Below are 18,529 nucleotides of genomic sequence, written 5' to 3'. Positions count from 1 at the left end.
AGTTTAGGAAAAAAAATTGACTATTTTATACATTTACCACCTAAACTTTAAATCTTGTACGCAAATACCGTCCAAACTTTATATCTTGTGCGCAAATACCATCCATATTTTGCAAATGGTGCTAATGTAACACCTGCCGTTACATTCCATCAAAAAATTGTAATGGCGGATGCTACATTAACATCATTTGCAAAGTTATTGGTGACAATTGAACAATTTTTTTTTTTATGGGTGATATTTGTGCATATGGTTCAAAATTTAGGCAGTAAATGTGCCAAAAAGCTTAAAAATTAAGGATAAGGGAAAGCAAGAATTTTGGTGGAACCGTGGAACTTTTAAGATAAAAAAAATCCTGTTAGAAAATATTTTCTACAAATGCTGCCAAAAGGGATATTTTGCTAGAAAACAAATGCATCAAATTCAGTAGATTTATTTAAAAGAATGACATGCATACAGACTGAATATACTAGATGATAATTGTAAAAACATCACTAAGAGAAAACATAGCTCATGAGCATCCACAAGTGCACAGTGAAAATGATAATGCATAGAAATTTTCATAATATTAATCGAACTATCAAGAGAGTTCACTGACTTCTATGCACCAGATGTCAGGACCATCTCTTTCATGTTCATAGTTCTAAGACAAAAGGATAGTTTGCACATCCCCCCACAGGGGTTTGGGTTCAAAAAGGTGCATACAAATTTTAAATACCGTCAATATAAAGAGACAGGGTTTAGCACCCTTCTATTTGTGCAGAAAACAAAACTATATCTACATCACCGAATCAACGGTAACCCAAGTACCACATCCTTTGAAGAGTGATCACCACCCTCCTTTGCCACTTCCCCCATCTCCCTTGCCCCAAGAGCTTGCTGCCGGTTTGCCCCATGAATCAGTTGGCCCTGCACCTTCATCAGTTCCTTGTTTTGCCTCACCTGATTGATTCCAACCAGAAGATCGAGCCCCATCTGCAGCACCTGATTGCTTCCAATTAGATGATTGACCGCCAACAGCAGCACTTGGTTGAGTCCCACCTCCACTTCCTGAACCTGTTCCTTTGTTCCAACCTGAACCCTGGTTCCCCCAGCCCCCAGCTTGTGCACTTGAAATTGGTCCCTTGTTCCGGCCACCAGAAGCATCTGACGATTTCCCATTGTTTCCCCAGCTTCCACCTGCTTCATTAGTATCTTTAGCAGCACTTGGTTGAGTCCCACCTCCATTTCCTGAACCCGTTCCTTTGTTCCAACCTGAAACCTGGTTCCCCCAGCCCCCAGCTTGTGCACTTGAACTCAGTCCCTTGTTCCAGCCACCAGAAGCATCTGACGATTTCCCATTGTTTCCCCAGCTTCCACCTGCTTCATTAGTATCTTTAGCAGCACTTGGTTGAGTCCCACCTCCATTTCCTGAACCTGTTCCTTTGTTCCAACCTGAACCCTGGTTCCCCCAGCCCCCAGTTTGTGCACTTGAACTCGGTTCCTTGTTCCAGCCACCAGAAGCATCTGACGATTTCCCATTGTTTCCCCAGCTTCCACCTGCTTCATTAGTATCTTTAGCCACACCAGACTGGTTCCAACCTGAGCTCTGGCTGCTGCTCCAACCACTTGAGTTGCCAGTTCCAGCACCTTCAGAATTCCCACCCCACTTGTTCTTACTACCATCTCCTTGTTTCCAACTTCCAGCACCATTGTCATTTTTCCATCCCCCGCCAACACTGTCTGCCCCTTTGCTCCAGCCCGAGGTATTGTCATCCAAAGAATCATTTTTGTTCCAACCACCGCTTTCATCCCTCCTTCCATGGCCTCTCCCTCCAAACCCTTTGTCTGATCCGCCTCTACCACCAAACCCTCCTCTGTCTGATCTCCCTCTACCACCAAAGCTCCCTTCATCTCCACCTCTACCCCCAAATCCACCTCTACGTCCACCCCTACCTCCAAAACCCCCTCTATCACCGCCTCTACCTCCAAAACCCCCTCTATCACCGCCTCTATCTCCAAAACCCCCTCTATCACCACCTCTACCTCCAAAACCCCCTCGGCCTCTAAAGCCTCCTCTGTCTGAATTTCCTCTGCCTGAACCACCACTCCAATTCCCACCAGCTGCACTATTACTAAAATCCTCAGGTTGGTCTCCATTTCCACCATCTATTGCTGAACTCCAATTTTTTTTACTGCTCCAATTAGAATTCTGATCTGCATCACCAGATCCCGAGTTCCAACTATTTTTCCTGCCCCAGTCAGAATCTTTTTGGCCACCAGTGTCACCAGATCCACAGTTCCAATTGCTTTTCTTCCCCCAACTAGAATCTTGATTGCCACCAGTCTCACTAGCTTGAGAGTTCCAATCACTTTTCTTCCCCCAATTAGAATCTCGAATGCCACCAGTCTCACTAGATCCAGCATTCCAATCACCTTTCTTTCCCCATTTAGAATCTTGATTGCCACCACTGTCACCAGATCCAGAGTTCCAGTTGCTTTTCTTGCCCCAGCTAGAATCCTGGTTCCCACCTGAGCCATCAGATCCAAAGTTACAATTACTTTTCTTCCCCTTGCTAGAATCTTGATCGCCACCGGTGTCACTAGATCCTGAGTTCCAATTGCTTTTTTGGCCCCATTTAGAATCCTGATTTCCCCCTCCATCACTTGACCCACCTTGCCAAGCTCTAGTTTGACCCCATCCAGATGACTGGTCTCTGTCAGAAGATTTTGGAGCATCTCCACTTTGTTCTTCATTTGTGGCAGATCCTTTGCTCCGTTTGCCTCCATTGTTCCCTCCAAATGATGGCTCCTCTATTGCTGCTTGACCACTGCCCCATGAACTGTTCTGTTTGTCCCCACCGACATTCTCTTTCTCTGCTCCCCAGCCTTTGTTCCAACCAGATCCATTATTCTCAACAGATGCATTCGTATTCTTCCAACCATCATCTATTCCATCACTTCTCCAATTGTTCTCCTGATCCTTGTTCCACCCAGAGGATTGATTCTGACTGAATGACCTACCCCTGCCAAATTGATCTCTACCTCCCCGTCCACCTCCTCCTCTTCCTCTCCTCCCACCAAACCCTTGATCCCCACCAAAACTTTTAGCCCTCTTCCAACCATCATCTTGATTCCCCCCTCCACCAGACTCACTTTCTGCGGTTACATCAGCTTGTTTACTCCATGAAGATCCTCCAGTTTGTTCACTCCAAGAACCTCCAACTGGCTTATTCCAAGAAGAATTTCCATCTTGTTTATTCCAAGTAGAACCTCCATCTTGTTTATTCCAAGAACCTCCATCGTTAACCCAGGAAGATGTTTTATTGTCATCTACACCACTTGGTTTCTTCCAACTGTCTTTCTGATTTTCATTACTAGATCCACCTTTAGCTTTTGTCCAGCCACTTGCTTCATCTTTGTTTTCTACTTCTGACTGTGCATTACCCCAGCTCCCAACCTGAGTATCTGCTGCAGGTACTGAACTTTTCCAGCCTGCATCACCACTATTTGATCCATCTTTACTGCTCCACTCCCCTGTGGCTTTTCCGCAAGAATCTTCTTTAGCTCCCCAACCGGTGCTTTTATTTTGAGACTGGAGAGTATTACCCCAAGCAGATACATCACTACTGACTATATTTTTCCCTTTTTCCCAAGATTTCTGTTGATCCCACCCAGAACTTGCAATATCATCAGTTGCACCAACATTCTTTTCCCATGATCCTGCTTCAACTACATTTTTACCTTTGCCCCATGAATCCATTTGACTCTTCCCAGCAGTTGCATTACCAGCAGGTTCTATTGCTTTTTGCCAACTATCTGATGCACTGCTGCCACCCCCAGTTTTTGCCGTAGCTTTGTCCCAACTTGTTCCCCAGCCAGCACCTTGATCATTGTTATCTGCTGATGCTGCTGCTGCAGCACCCCAGGATGAATTCTTATTTGGAGCCACTTTGCTCTCCCAAGAAGCATCATCTACAGGTTATGACAGAAAATTAATGAAGCAGCTATTCTCAAAGGATAAATGTATCATCAAAGGCATTGCTTATTTTGACACTTGGAGAACTGAACATACCTTTTTTAACATCATTACCATCACAACTTAAAGGATTTGCAGAAAAACTGGGCCAAGAATTCCTGCAAGACAAGAGAACAATAGATGAACAGATAAACAGAACAAATAGAAAGACAACATTTTGTATAGTTAAAAAAGATAATTGTTTGTTGTGCTAAAATAATTCCTTCATCTGCTTTATATATCTGATGAACATAAAGGCCTCTCCAAACTGAGGCATTTGAAATCAAAACTTCATTTAATAATTTCAGATTCAAGGCAGTAAAACAAAGTAAACAGAAGTACAACTGGACAAGTATCACTACAGTAAGACATAAATAGAGCACTGCATACATGAACTACATACAACCCAGATGCACTAACTTTTACATTTTTTAAGGACTTTCAATATAATATGTGTAATCATCATAAACCTGAAGCAATTGTCTGTAATATGAGACATTGAATAAACATGTCAATGAAAAAAACCATGTAAGACTAATTTGTTAAAACAATTAAGAAAATTTCTTAAAACCATAAATGAATCAAAACTAAACAAAAAATACACAATAAAGTGCTTTTAAGAATATTATCTCAATGTGCAGTTACCGCTTCCATCAGCCAAGAATTGTGTTGCAAGTAAACCTACCTACCTAATGAATGTTGTAAATATTTGTATGGAAAAATATTATGAAGGTGTTGTATTAACAAGTATATTAAAAATAAGTATTGATTATTTATTAATTTAAGAAAATTACAAGATCCTTGAGTAAATGTTTTCTTACATGAACTCTCCTTTCTATTACATCAAAACCCAATAACTCAATCCTGACCAACGTAACACTACGCATCAATTACTAATGTATAGAATCTGCATAAGGAAATTGACTGCATAATTGCCAGGACCAAAATGTTACCTTTCTCCAGATAGTCCTCCAGCATTCCACCCATCACCCCCAGCTGATGTCCCAGCTCCATCTGTCCAATCTTCAATTACAAAGAGCACATCAAGTTCCCATAAGTCATACATTTTGAAGGTCAAAAACAAGATCTGATGGAAAAAGATTCAGGAGACATAGACAACAAATATACATATATATAGAAATTTTCTCCTTCCAAACAATCTGGTATGGCATGTTATGTTGTCAGATTGTCATTATAAACCATTGATAAGGTAAATTCCTGTTTGAATGTGTGATTGAGATGAAAGGATTGACAACATGACATGTTAGAATGTTGATCCAGAAAACATTATATAGCTATCAAAATGAAACTGCAATATCAGTATATCCAAGAGATTCATACCACCGGAGCCTCCTTCAGTTCCAAGCAAATCAAATGGTTTTAAAGAACCGGACTCCGGATCGTCACTTTGAACAGAAAAAGGACATCAGTACACTTATTGAAGACAATAAGTAATGAACAGCTTGAAAAAAAATGATTCATTGACTGTATGAAGAAGTACCTAGTCAGCATGGCTGAGCTCTTTACACGAACCTCAGAAAGATGCTCAGATTTAACTGCAGAACAGTGACAAACAAAATATTATGGCAGCGGTAGAATCACATTCAGCAGATAAATCAACCGAACTACACCCGGTACTTAATTGATATGACAAACCTGAAAGAACTCTTTGCTGAGAATCAAGCTTAACAGTGACATCAGAACGGCGTATAGCCAAGACGCGACAGAGGTATCCCTTTAATGGACCCACACGGATTCTCAAAGCTTGACCAATTGAGAAAGCTCCCTCTGTATCACCACGATTGACTGCATTCAAAAGAATTAATCAGCAGGAAGCAGAAACCCTGATATCTACAATTTAGAATTAACATAACAGCATTAAACACTCAAACATACAGTTACTATCCCTTCCTTGCCATGGCTTTTTTGGTGATAGAGGGGATTTAGGTGACGATATGAAATCTTCGAAACCCAGAGCACCTGAATCCCCATCCTGAATGAAGAAGAAATATCATTACTAACACATTCATGCTAATATATAATTTACCCTACAAGACTATTTCCAAAAAAAAAAAAAAAAAAAAAAAGCTTCCGACCTTCTCTTTGCAAGTATCAATATTAAGCTTGATTTTTTCACACATTTGAGATTTCGAGCAGAAATAACCACCATTTTCTGTCTCATTCTCATCATACAAGAATATTATGCCTCTGTAGATATGCTTAACAATCCCCTGCCTGCCCTGCAAAGTGAGACAAACCAGTGTAAATGTTCCAGACTTTGGAGGCATATGTTTCTTAGTAAACTATTTCTAATTTCTAAGATACATGATATCTCAAATTAGTGTCAAACCTCCAATGGTCCTTCCAAAACTCTGACAGTATCATTAACACATATGGCCTTATTGCGCTGATCTAAAGCTGTAAATTTTGTATCAGAAAGCACATTCTTTAGCTCACGCTGCTGAACCGTCACAACAGCAGGTCCTTCGAGCCCGTATTTCAGAATCTAGGACATATAATAGAATGTAAGTGCGCAATATCAAAGAATATGATCACATAACAAAATTATGTACCTTATAACTATCATCTTTCTCTGTTCCCATGACAAGGCCAAAATCTTTCCGGCTGCAAAGCAAATAACACAAGAATCATTTCTGTAGATAAGCAGTTCATGGAGGATCAATAAGGACACACAAGTTCATACAGGACTCACCCAAAACAAACAAGATCATAAAGTTCAAAGCGATTCCCAGTAGACCCTGCTGAACCCTCTCCTTTACCACCAGACCCTGATGAACCCTCTCCTTTCCCACCAGACCCTGATGAACCCTCTCCTTTCCCACCAGACCCTGATGAACCCTCTCCTTTCCCACCAAACCCTGATGAACCCTCTCCTTTACCACCAGCGCCTGATGAACCCTCTCCTTTCCCACCAGCCCCTGATGAACACTCTCCTTTACCATCCCCTTTTTCACTTTTGATGATCCGCCTTTTCTTTTCTGGACCATAAAGTTGTGAAAGCCATTCCAAATGATCAGATTGATTGTTCTCAGAAGGCTGGAATTTCAGTAGCTCCTCTTCTGATGGCATAACACCCCAGCAACTTAATGAATCTATCGCTACTTTTTTGTACAAATATCCATCCTTGAGCATCAGACCGTCAAACACTTCAAAACCCATGCCAGTTTCACGATCACGCCTGTACTGAATGAGAGGGCGGAACTCCCTACAGGTAAAATAAATAAATAAATATTGAATCAGAAGCTCGCATCAAATAGTGAATTACCAGAACACTAGAAGTTATACTCTAGTTCACTTGAGCTGATCAATCTCGGTGCTGGAGCAGACGTTTTCTTTCTAGTAACTCCTCCGCCCTATAGAGTGAAAGGAATCAATACATAGAGAATGTTAAATCATATATACATTCTAAAGAACACCTTGACTGCAAAGGTACCAATACACAAAAACATCACATATTAACAATAGATCCAAGTAAACTAGCATTAGAGGAAATTAAATCACTTGTTATCTACAAATGGTACAATGTGTACCTTCCTAATATAAAGTTAAAAGGATTTCAAATGGACAAATAAGCTTTTAGGGTCATAAGCCTAGATGTCATATAATATTATGTACACCCCTTAATTTGCATTGTCTGTTTGTTTGTAATTAGTGTCCAGTCACATCAAGTAGAGGAACAATGAACAACAACAATATTCGTGTCCACATCTTACTTTACATACTAAAAGTACCAACACCTTTTTCCTCCAAGATGTTCTTTACATGTAGTTGTGAAACACAATTCTGAAGATTTCATAAGAGAAAAAAATCACATCGTTACTATCATGGGAATGGTTGAAAGGAAGAAAATGAGGCAGGAGCATGTACGGCATCAGAAAGCTCACACAGTTTGGGAGATCAATACCACCACATTAAACCAAAGATATTGAATCATAAAAATTCAAGGAAGCAAGTGTCCTTGGAAGAAGGTTTTAGAAAGAAGCCAAAAACCTGAAAGGGTAATAATTATGTCACGGTATATACATGTACATGGTAATCTTATAAACTGAAACTCTAAAAGTTCATGAAGAAAAAAAGCATTTGAGGGTAAAGGCGGTATCATAGTTCTAATCTAACATGTTCGAACATATATAGTTATCGAACGAATAGGCGTACAGCGTTCGAACAAGGATACTTCACATTTGTGTCCAAGGTAGCAACCACCCATCCAAGGTACAACTATCAAAGGTAGCTCAACCAAAATACATACTGAATGAAAATATATCTTGAAATAGAAAATGACTCGGACAATTTATTTCTCTATATTGCTCTATTTAGCAGTTCCACTAACCCTTCTCTACCTACTTTATGGAATATAAATAATCGTTAGCAGTGATCAATTATTAAATAATAGTAGTGAACATCACCAACAAAACAGAAAGAGGAAAACATGTGATAAGAAATGCTCATTACAAATTTTGCAGCCATGGCTTGTAGATCAATTCTCGGAATCAGCTTTACTGTTGCTCTTTTTCGTAAATTGTTCACAGCCACAACCTACAGAAACAAAATCCAGATAGAAAAAATAAGGATCAACCGATTAAAGAAACTCAACCCAACTTAGGACACATTATACCTGTGCCAAGTCACCCTTGTAGTTCCCATTCTTCACACGCGCCCACATTCCCACAGTAATTTCATTGTATCTATCCCGTGGAGACAGCAAATGAGAAATTTCATTTGTTGGAACTAGCATCATTCGGGACGAATATATATTACAAAGTCCTTTACATGCCTAAGATAAACAGAGAAATAATAACTTTATTATTATATTAAGAATAGAATTGACCAAACAACCAACTTTAGCAGTATTGACTAATAAATCCAAAACATAGATCACCTCAATAACATCACATTGCTTGTCAACTTCAACGAATACAAAACCCTTGATGTGGTCAACAGAAAATGCAGACATTATCTGCAGTTTGGTACCTAGTGATCGTAGGTCCATAAACTTCTGCATCATACAGAAAGCTGAATGCCTCTCACGCCCAACCTACAGCCAAATGATTTGAGTGAGAAAAATTGAGAAAGAAATTTAAGGATTTGAGACACACAGAGAGAGGGAGGGAGGGAGGGAGGGAGGGAGGGAGGGAGGGAGGGAGGGAGGGAGGGAGGGAGAGAGAGAGAGAGAGAGAGAGAGAGAGAGAGAGAGAGAGAGAGAGATGGTTTGAGAAGCCATTCAGTATTTTAAAGTAGGAAATATTGTAATAAAACATCCAATGTCATACCATGCAATTCAGTATTATAATAGGAAATTATGTAACAAAACATACAATGTCATACCATGCATTTCACTTTCCAGATCTTTGGTTCCTTAACAGCAGTCACAATATCATTTCTGTCAATCGATCTTTTGTTCTCATAATTATCTTCAGCATAGGTCACATAGCTAGAACCACTCCTGTATCGTTCTTCCATCATTTTTTCAAATTCATCCCCATCGAGCTCCTCCTCTTTAGGCATGAATGGGAGATTATGGGCTTTCCCTGGCTCATTCTTGACAATAGGTTCTGCTTCAAAATCTTCTTCCAAAAAATCTGTTTTCAATAAATTTAAAAGAAGATGCCAGTGTAACTACAGATTTCATATGTGAAATGCACATAACTTAAATTATCATGATAGTTTTGGCAAATAACTTAAATTATCATGATAGGTGAAATGCACATAAATTATCATGGTAGTTTTGGCACACCTAACACATTAATGGTTGTGTTCATATCAAATACTCTTACTATCACAAAACCAAAGATCATTTTGTAAATGCATCTTAAGATATGAAATACCAAGCAAGTGGATCCCAATCAGGCTATCACTAACGGGAAATGCAAAAACATCTGAGTGAGCTTATCAAGAACTAATACAAAAGCTAAGACTATTTGCAAGGCGACAACACAATGTCCTAGATACAGTGTACCATAAAATAGAAATATAACCATGGAAATAAGCAGCTAATGAATCCTCCATTGTATTGCACATGCATGCGGAAATAACATTTAGCATGATTCTTGGCATTGTACGCTGATATGCAACAATCTTATATGCAGTTAGTAAATCCACCACGCAACCGTTAATGTAAGCTCAAGCCAATTCACCAGTTTACCACAAAACAGCAACTTATTTCTACGGCATTAACAACCAGAGTCAACAGACAACTAATAAAGTCATCACTAACCCTTAACGTGGTATCTATATCACATATAACTCTGAATGCAACTCCAATAGTGAATACTGAACAACATCTGGACAGAAATTCCCACAATGAACAGAAAACCCAACCTTCTATAGAAGACCCAATCACTCCTAGAAAAAAACACAGATATCGAAACACAGGTACAACCAAATTCACGCAGACACACTAAAAACCCCTGAGGGCCCCTATTAAGCAAAAGCAAAAACAAAATCTAAAATCTTCAATAATCACCAGTACAAGGTCAATATCGACCCAATAAACTCAAACCCAGTCTCTAAAAACCCACATTTGCCACCATCTTCACTACAAATATATTAAAATATCCTCCAACACCCTATAGTTTTTTCTTGAAAAAAAAAAAAAAAAAAAAAAGGACGAAGCTCCATAAGAAACCACTAAACCCAAAAAAACACACCAAAATTAGTAAAGGCAAAACCGACCCATTTGCACAAAATAAGCTCCAAACAAATTCATTTCCGAAACCCTAACAATGCGAACCCAGAAGAAAATGCGTAACCAGAAAAGACGTCGGAAAGAGTATATACCCTCGAGGTCGTCGAAGTCACTACCATCGTCAGCTTCGGCAGCGGCGTCTTCGAAGAACCTGAGGACGCCGGGGTTGCTCCTCTTCCGGCCACCGCCGGACTTGTCGTCGTCGCCGCCGCCGTGCTTACGCTTGCCGCCGGAGGATCCACCGGAGGCGATCCCCTTGCCCTTCAACGCCATCACAATGCGAGGGTTTCAGAGCAACAATGCGTGAATTGCATGTAGAGAGAGAAAGCGAGCGAGGGAGAGACTCTTCGGTTTCGGAATATTTCAGTGCTGGCAACTACTCTGTGTGTGTGTGTGTGTGAGAGAGAGAGACTGAGTGGTGATGCGTCACAGGTTCATAGCTTTTTATGCATACATAGTTACATACGCTGATAGGCAAGCTGGATATGCGATTGTACAACTCTGCCCTTCTCTATGGATTTTCATGGATTTGCCATTTTTGTTGTTGTGGGCCGGTGGACCGTGGATTTGCCTTTGCCCATCATACATTTCATTGGGCTTATATAGAAGCCCCATTAATTTCTTTTCTCACCCGTCAAATTTCTTTTTCTTTATATCCGCCCTATCACCGGCGGCTCTCTCTCTCTCTCTCCTCTTCTTTTAATCGATCAAAGTAGTTCGAAGACGACGAACCTCCCGATAAAAGGACAATAGAGAGAGAGGAGGGGGCCGCCAGTAATAGGGCCTGCGGCAAATTAGGTGGGTAGGATGGCGGGGAGCATTGGGTGGTCAAGTAGGTGTTCTCTAGTTCTTTTTTTTTTTTTTTTTTTTAATATTTGAGGAAAAGATGAAAGGTTAAAGAAAGAAAAAGAGTGGTGGGGATAAAAATAGCAGGGTTTCTTTAGAACCCTCCTTTATTTCTTTAATTTCTTTAAGGTGGGGTAGGCTTAGGGCAACTCGCTTCAGTCGGGCCTAGTCCAGCAACAATAGTTGGCCCAATTTGGTTAATATACATGGTCGGCTAGTATGATGGTCATAATAATGATCCTGTACATATTTCGTGTGTACCTCATCAATGATTTAAAAAAACCGCGCAAATTAACTTAGGTTATGGACTTATGGGTGTGATTTTGGGTGTAATATTGACCACATATTATTGTTGTAACTAGCCACTCCTTACCTCATACCAAATTGGTTATTGGCCAATAAAATTTGTAGGACACTATATACTCCTATAATGGGATCTATCATGGTAGAGTTATTATGGGAAAGCACTAGTACGAGACAATCTACTTTGACTCGTTGTTATAGTTTAGATATTTTTGTATTATCTATTCTTATTGGTCGTCTTTATGTTAATGCATTTCCCAATAATACGTAAGGAAGATATTTATGACCTTTTATAAAGAATATATATCACACATATTTGTAATCAATCATTATCACTTGGGTAGGAATATTTTAATGTCATTGTTCTCATCTAATTTGTTTTCATTTTGATTGAACTTTTAATATAAAAGTAATTTTCTAGGTTTATCATGGATTATTTTGTTACAATTGTGGGTCATTTTTATTCTTTATTACATTGCATTATAAGTCCTAAAATATATTAAAGAAGAAATTCAGCAATTGACCATGTCAAAATTATGTTTGAAATAGACTTGATGGGATTGCTCAATTGGCCTTATTTATGACCTTTTATAAAGAATATATATCACAGATATTTGTAATCAATCATTATCACTTGGGTAGGAATATTTTAATGTCATTGTTCTCATCTAATTTGTTTTCATTTTGATTGAACTTTTAATATAAAAGTAATTTTCTAGGTTTATCATGGATTATTTTGTTACAATTGTGGGTCGTTTTTTTCTTTATTACATTGCATTATAAGTCCTAAAATATATTAAAGAAGAAATTGAGCAATTGAACATGTCAAAATTATGTTTGAAATAGACTTGATGGGATTGCTCAATTGGCCTCATTTTCTTTTTAATTAGGGCCAAGCCGACTCATGATTGATATCAAAAGATGATGGCAAAGGTCTCAAATCTCAATGCCATTAGCTCAGCTGCTCAAGTGCATGTCTTGCCACTTTTGGTGAAATGAGCATTTTCAATGCTAAGTTCAATTTTGATGGGCTTCATTTTAAAAAGAAATTTAGAAAATTAATCAATTTTGAATGTTATTAGAGACTTTTAATTTTTTTTTTTTTAATTTTTAAAAATTTAACTTTCGAGTAATGCTCGAACTTCCATTAAGAAGTGCTCGAACCCCCTCGAGTAGTACTCAAATCCTATCGAATAGTGCTCGAGGGAGGTTCAAACACTACTCGAGTATCAAATTTATAAAAATTAAAAAAAGATGTTAAAAAGTCTTTATTTGACTTCAATTTAAATTAGTTTTCCAAATTTCTCATTTCAAAATTCATAAATGATCTTGAACTCGAACTTGAACTCACGGGACAAGGCTGACTGGCTGAGGCTTTGAATTCAATGCATGGACTCATACAAGCAGGAGTCGTTTGCTGCTTTTGAACGCGAGACCCATACAAGGCAGCAACTTCATTTCTAATTGCAAATTTGCACCCCATTGGGAACCCACATTTGAGTTAAACTCAAAAATAAAAAATGAGTTGCTCCATTTACAACTTTAATATATTTAAGTGAGTTGAACTGCAACCCACAGTCGGCTTGCTCTTATGCCACACACAAGAAAGGTCATCATTACTGTGGTATGTAATTGCCCTTGGGCCTTCACCATGATCGGAATCATCAATATTCACCGCTAGTTCAACTTAATTATTCCCACTACCACTCTACCACTATCTCACCCACTCAAAATCTTCGGTTGTAGAAAGAGTCAAAATCTTTTTGAGCTCCAAATATTCATGACACAAATTTTATACATACTTATATATTATGTGAGATTTAAATAAATAATATAAAGTAGTTATGTTAATGTACATGAAGGGTTGCCAGGGACCTATGGCTACTGTGACACTGAGTGTGATAAATTAAGTGGACGTAGCTGTAGAAGCAAGTGCTTAACAGAATAACAGCAATGAAAGTGCTCTTGGTGCTACCTAGCTGTGCTTGAAATATACAGGACAACTATGGTGGTTAATTTAAACATGCACCCAGGCTAAACCTTTGTTCAACAGCCCCTCCCACAATTTTTTTTTTTTTTTTAATTTTCTGGTACATACAGTCTCTCCCACTCTGCCTAGCTCTCTATGTCCGTACACATATACCAGTCGATATATTAAGCCATAGTCACATGAAAAACTCAGTAACTAGGCTAACTAGCTACTGATCATAATAGCTAGACAGAATTAATTATCAATGGAGGACATGAAGGGCCTTCTCCTCCAAGTCCTCACCGGGCGGTGACTCGTGGTGTTCGCTTCATTCCTAATGATGGTCACAGCCGGCGCGAGCTACATGTTCGGCCTCTACTCAAACGACATCAAGTCCGTCCTCGGCTACGACCAAACGACACTCAACCTCATCAGTTTCTCCAAGGACTTGGGTGCCAACATCGGCATCTTTGCGGGCCTAGTGAACGAGGTGAAAAAATAATCTGTCTGCTTTGAATGAAATAATGAAAGCAACTTTATGGTCCTTCATTGACTTTCTAACTTGTGCAGCATCTTCCACAAGCTGAATACAAATTAGCAGGGGCTGAGTTGGCCCCACTGTTGTCTGGTTGAATAAGGATAAATTTTTCTGCTACAATATTAGCCAGATGTACATTTTTATGAACCTTGCAAGATGATAAAAGTGAACCCCAAGCTCAATATCTGGTTCAATTGGCATGCTCTGTATGAAATTAAACGCTTCTTGAAGCAATCCAGCACGCCCAAACAGATGAATCATGCATGCACAATGGCTATGGGTAAGTTCAATTTTGTGCACATGCCTCATAAAATTATAGTAGCTCCTGCCCTGTTCCACCAATCCCAACATAAGTTATATGATCAGGCTTAATACCAAGTGACAGCATCTTCTCGAAAAGTTTAATGGCTTCTTCCCCGCGACCATGTTGAGCCAGGGCCAGAAAATTCATGGAAGTCCGAGAAATGGTATCTCTGTTCCAATGAATCAGATTGAATACTTGCTTTGCACCACTGATGCTTCCAGCTTTGGAATTCATGGATATAATCAAGATGATGCTCAATGCATATTTTGCATTTATTTAACGTTCCATAAATAAAGGGCTTGGACCATTGCTGATAAACAGAACAAAAATGTACGTTCTTATCAGAGTCATGATTCATGAACTAATGGCATCTAAAAGAAACAAATCCTAAAGCCTTGCATATGATCCATTTGAGCCATGGATGCCAATTCTTGGAAATTGACACAACGGGAGAGTGCAGCTGTGAACCTCTCAATATCGTCCCTTGTGTGTGTTGCGCATAAAGTCACTCGTAGCCTGAGAAAAAATATAAGCAAAAATGTAAAGTGCACAGAGAACAGAGTGAACAAGATGTTTACAACCCAAACTTGAAAACATGCTATAGCAGAAAGGAAAAGTGTAATGAAGACCTGCACGAGTTGGGTGGCACTGTTGGGGGTCTGATTGCAGTCGAATGGAAACCCGATTTCAACAAACTCCATAACAAAGTTAGATTCAGTTGTAGAATGATCTCCATATCACACAAACAGCAGTAGAGAGAGGGAAACAGAACTGGCTGGCTTGCAGAGCCTTCTCTTCACTCCCTAAGATAAGAGATATTATGGGACTATTTATGGGGATTCCGGTGAGAGCACGAAACTCTTGCACCCAATCCCAGAGTGCCCTTCTACGCCATGCTTCCTTTCTTGCCACAACAAGAGGAGCTGCAAAGTTATAATTATATTTTTAACAACAGGAAGAACTCCAATAAAGAGGAAAAATGCTACAATCATACCATGTGAATAATGCATGATAAATTACAGCTACAATCATACAATCTATAATAAAAATTCACTCATGTGTAAATAGGATTATAAGCAACTAAAACCACCATCAACAAACAAAATTATATAATTTACCATGGGCAGCAGCAGCAAATGGTATCGGTGTAGCAGTTGAAACTATAAAAGAGCGACCCCTTGATTGTATGAGTTGCTTCAACCTTTTGCTGTTTATATCGAAATCAGAAAATGGCTTAGCTAAATTTCTTTATTTTTCACATACAAAGAGATGAAAATGCAAGAATCCAATAATTCAAAAGTATTAAGGCAACAGAAAGCATGAATAATTGCCTGCATGCAATGAATCCGCCATGGCAACCTGCCGCCTTGCTCAAAGTGCCAACACATATGTCAACATCCATTTCGCAATGGTATTCCTCAGCCACTCCACCACCATTTTTGCCACAAACAAATGTTCCATGAGCCTGAATCAAAGAGTAGATTTTCTTTTTATGGCTAATTACAAATAAGTCAATAAAACTTTTCACAATTACATTTTAATCAATGCACTTTAGTCAAAGACAAATCCATACTAAGAAAGTAGCTTTTAAAAATAGAATCACTTACCTATCAGTCACAACGACTTTCTTCCTCATTGTGCAACTTGACCTGTCAAAGCACAAATGCATTGCTAAGCTATGGAAACAATAAGGTATATATTCAATAAGAAGAGGCACACAAAGATTTAAAACAAAAGTTTAAGACCTACAACAATGCATTAAGGTGAGTCATGTCACAATGTCTATAGATGAATATCTCTACAGATTTTTGTCGTTCAGCAAGACGAATACCATCGATTATCGACGCATGGTTCAGTGCGTCAGAAGAAATGGCAATATTTTCATTAGGTAAAGTTGTTTTTTCAGCAGCCAAGAGAGAGCCAATATTTCCCAAAGTTACCATCAAGGCCATATTGCCTGCAAATCCTGTAGGACAATGAAGGCAATCCTAGTGGATACATTTTAAACAAGATTGTATCAGTTTTCAGCTAAAACACCTAAAAGTAGTCAAATAAATCAGAAGTAAAATTCAGAACAACAGAATCAAACACTTTAGACCTCCAAAGAACCACACAGTTATGTCCAAGAATTTCAACTAAAAACTTAAGTTTTGTAATCAAAATTCAGACAGTCACACCCAACTTAGTAAACCATACAAAACCATTGTCCTGGCTCATAATCAATGAAATGGAACTTTAATCTTTGCGTTGAATTGAAAAAGGCAATGAGATGTTTACTGCATTGGCAAGCGGGTGTGTGTGACAGACTGACAGTCAAAGGGGACATAGTCTAAGTCCAAATCTCTAGTTATTGGCCCTTGACACCATGGCTAATTAACAGCAAGCACAGATTGACAAAATCCACATGAAGAAGTGAAAGCAGTAGTATATACTACATAAACAGAGCAGCTCATACCTCTTTCTTCTTTAAGTCTGCCAAGCATGACTCCAGTCTTCTGTGGTAATCAGTATATCCACAGATTAAAGCAGAACCCCTTGGGCCCATTCCATGTTCTTGGGCTGCCTGGTTGAAATTAAATTCTTATTACATTGGTTCAAAAACATGGTAAGTTAAAAGACATCATTTTTAGAAAAGTAGTGTCATAACGAGAGAACCTTAGCAGCAGCTTTTCCAATAGTGGGATGTGAACTCAAGCCCAAATAATCGTTTCCAGAGAATAAAAGCAGCTTTTTGAACTTGTGGGTACCTTCCTCATCTCCTACAAATTCCAGAAACGCAATTGTAAGTCCTAAACTGAGAAAATTCTACAAAACCCAATTGGAAAATGGAACATTACCGGAACTGGGAACGTCATGGAGCCATTTCCAAAACGTTGGTTCAGAAATATGAACCTCCACGGAGGATCTGTCCCACGGCTGCATTTCATCTAACACATCGAATTCATCTTCGACAGGTTGTTGGGCTTTTTGGGGTCCATTGTGGAGGTAGATAGGTCTCAGAGACCGGAGGAGTTGCAGGTGTTGGAGTTTGTCGAGAGCGTCTTCGACCCAGTGGTCCCACGACGACCTCATCGTCTCCACTTGGCAGTTTGCAGAGCAGAGCAGAGAGAGAGAAGCCGGCGGGTGTAGTTGACTATTGTTGGACCGTTGAAGAGTACTATAATGCTTCACCTCCAACGTGTCAGTTGCCTTACCATAAAAAGAACTTTTTGCATATAAACGACATGTCGTTCGCGCTTCGCCTTTCTTCCAATTATTTAATTTTCCTTTGTTGTTACTTGTTACCCATAAAACAAAGAACAATACTTGAGTCGCCTATTAGGGGTACCTCAAGGTCACTTCATCTCTTTAAATTCTGATTTTGGCAATTTTGGCGTATAATCGAAACCGTTCACTTTTTAGATAATATATTAAAGATCATCTCTGCAAAAAATCAAATTAATCGGAAATCGTTTAGTTATATAACTGTTGTCAATTAAACAGAAAAAATCAACGGTTTGGTAAAAAAATCACTCTTTAATTGAAAACCGTCTATTTTTTCTATTTAATTGACAACAGTTATATAATCAAACGATTTTCGATTAATTTGATTTTTTGCAGACATGATTTTTAATATGTTATCTAAAAAGTGAATGGTTCTGATTATGCGCCGATATTGCTGAAATCAAAATTTGGGGGGGTGGTGTGACCTTGAGGTACCCCCAAGGGGTGACCCAAGTATTGTTCTAAAACAAAACTGTGTTTTGATGTCTCTGATTTTTCAAATATAGTATGAGGATCGCTATTTCTTAAAAGGATAATATTTGGGTCACTCCCATGGAGTATTTCAAGGTCACCCCATTTTTTCAAATTTCGATTTTGACAATGCC

The 18,529-nt window shown here is 39.0% G+C and overlaps 1 protein-coding gene and 1 pseudogene across 2 annotated transcripts; both read right to left on the bottom strand.

Annotated features, from left to right (window-relative positions):
• Positions 1 to 538: 538 nt before the first annotated feature.
• KTF1 (kow domain-containing transcription factor 1) lies at positions 539 to 11,120 on the bottom strand. The gene is made up of 17 exons (XM_086235639.1): positions 10,793 to 11,120; positions 9,341 to 9,594; positions 8,895 to 9,050; positions 8,631 to 8,789; positions 8,468 to 8,551; positions 7,301 to 7,368; positions 6,708 to 7,220; positions 6,568 to 6,619; positions 6,345 to 6,500; positions 6,091 to 6,234; positions 5,891 to 5,987; positions 5,651 to 5,800; positions 5,496 to 5,550; positions 5,336 to 5,400; positions 4,948 to 5,017; positions 4,052 to 4,113; positions 539 to 3,951 (listed from the first exon to the last, which is right to left on the bottom strand). The coding sequence occupies exons 1-17, from the start codon at positions 10,971 to 10,973 to the stop codon at positions 827 to 829; spliced, it is 5,391 nt and encodes a 1,796-aa protein (XP_086091765.1). The 5' UTR covers positions 10,974 to 11,120; the 3' UTR covers positions 539 to 826.
• Positions 11,121 to 15,234: 4,114 nt separating this feature from the next.
• Positions 15,235 to 17,732, bottom strand: LOC147290295 (8-amino-7-oxononanoate synthase-like; annotated as a pseudogene). Its single transcript, XR_015121089.1, has 9 exons — positions 17,498 to 17,732; positions 17,316 to 17,419; positions 17,116 to 17,223; positions 16,410 to 16,648; positions 16,268 to 16,309; positions 15,992 to 16,180; positions 15,779 to 15,867; positions 15,290 to 15,583; positions 15,235 to 15,246 (listed from the first exon to the last, which is right to left on the bottom strand). The product of XR_015121089.1 is annotated as an 8-amino-7-oxononanoate synthase-like (transcript).
• Between the last annotated feature and the right edge of the window lie 797 nt (positions 17,733 to 18,529).

This window comes from Dryas octopetala, chromosome 3 (assembly GCF_963921425.1).
Source record: "Dryas octopetala chromosome 3, drDryOcto1.1, whole genome shotgun sequence".
Taxonomy (NCBI): Eukaryota; Viridiplantae; Streptophyta; class Magnoliopsida; order Rosales; family Rosaceae; genus Dryas; species Dryas octopetala.
This window is presented reverse-complemented; position numbering and strand designations above follow the sequence as displayed.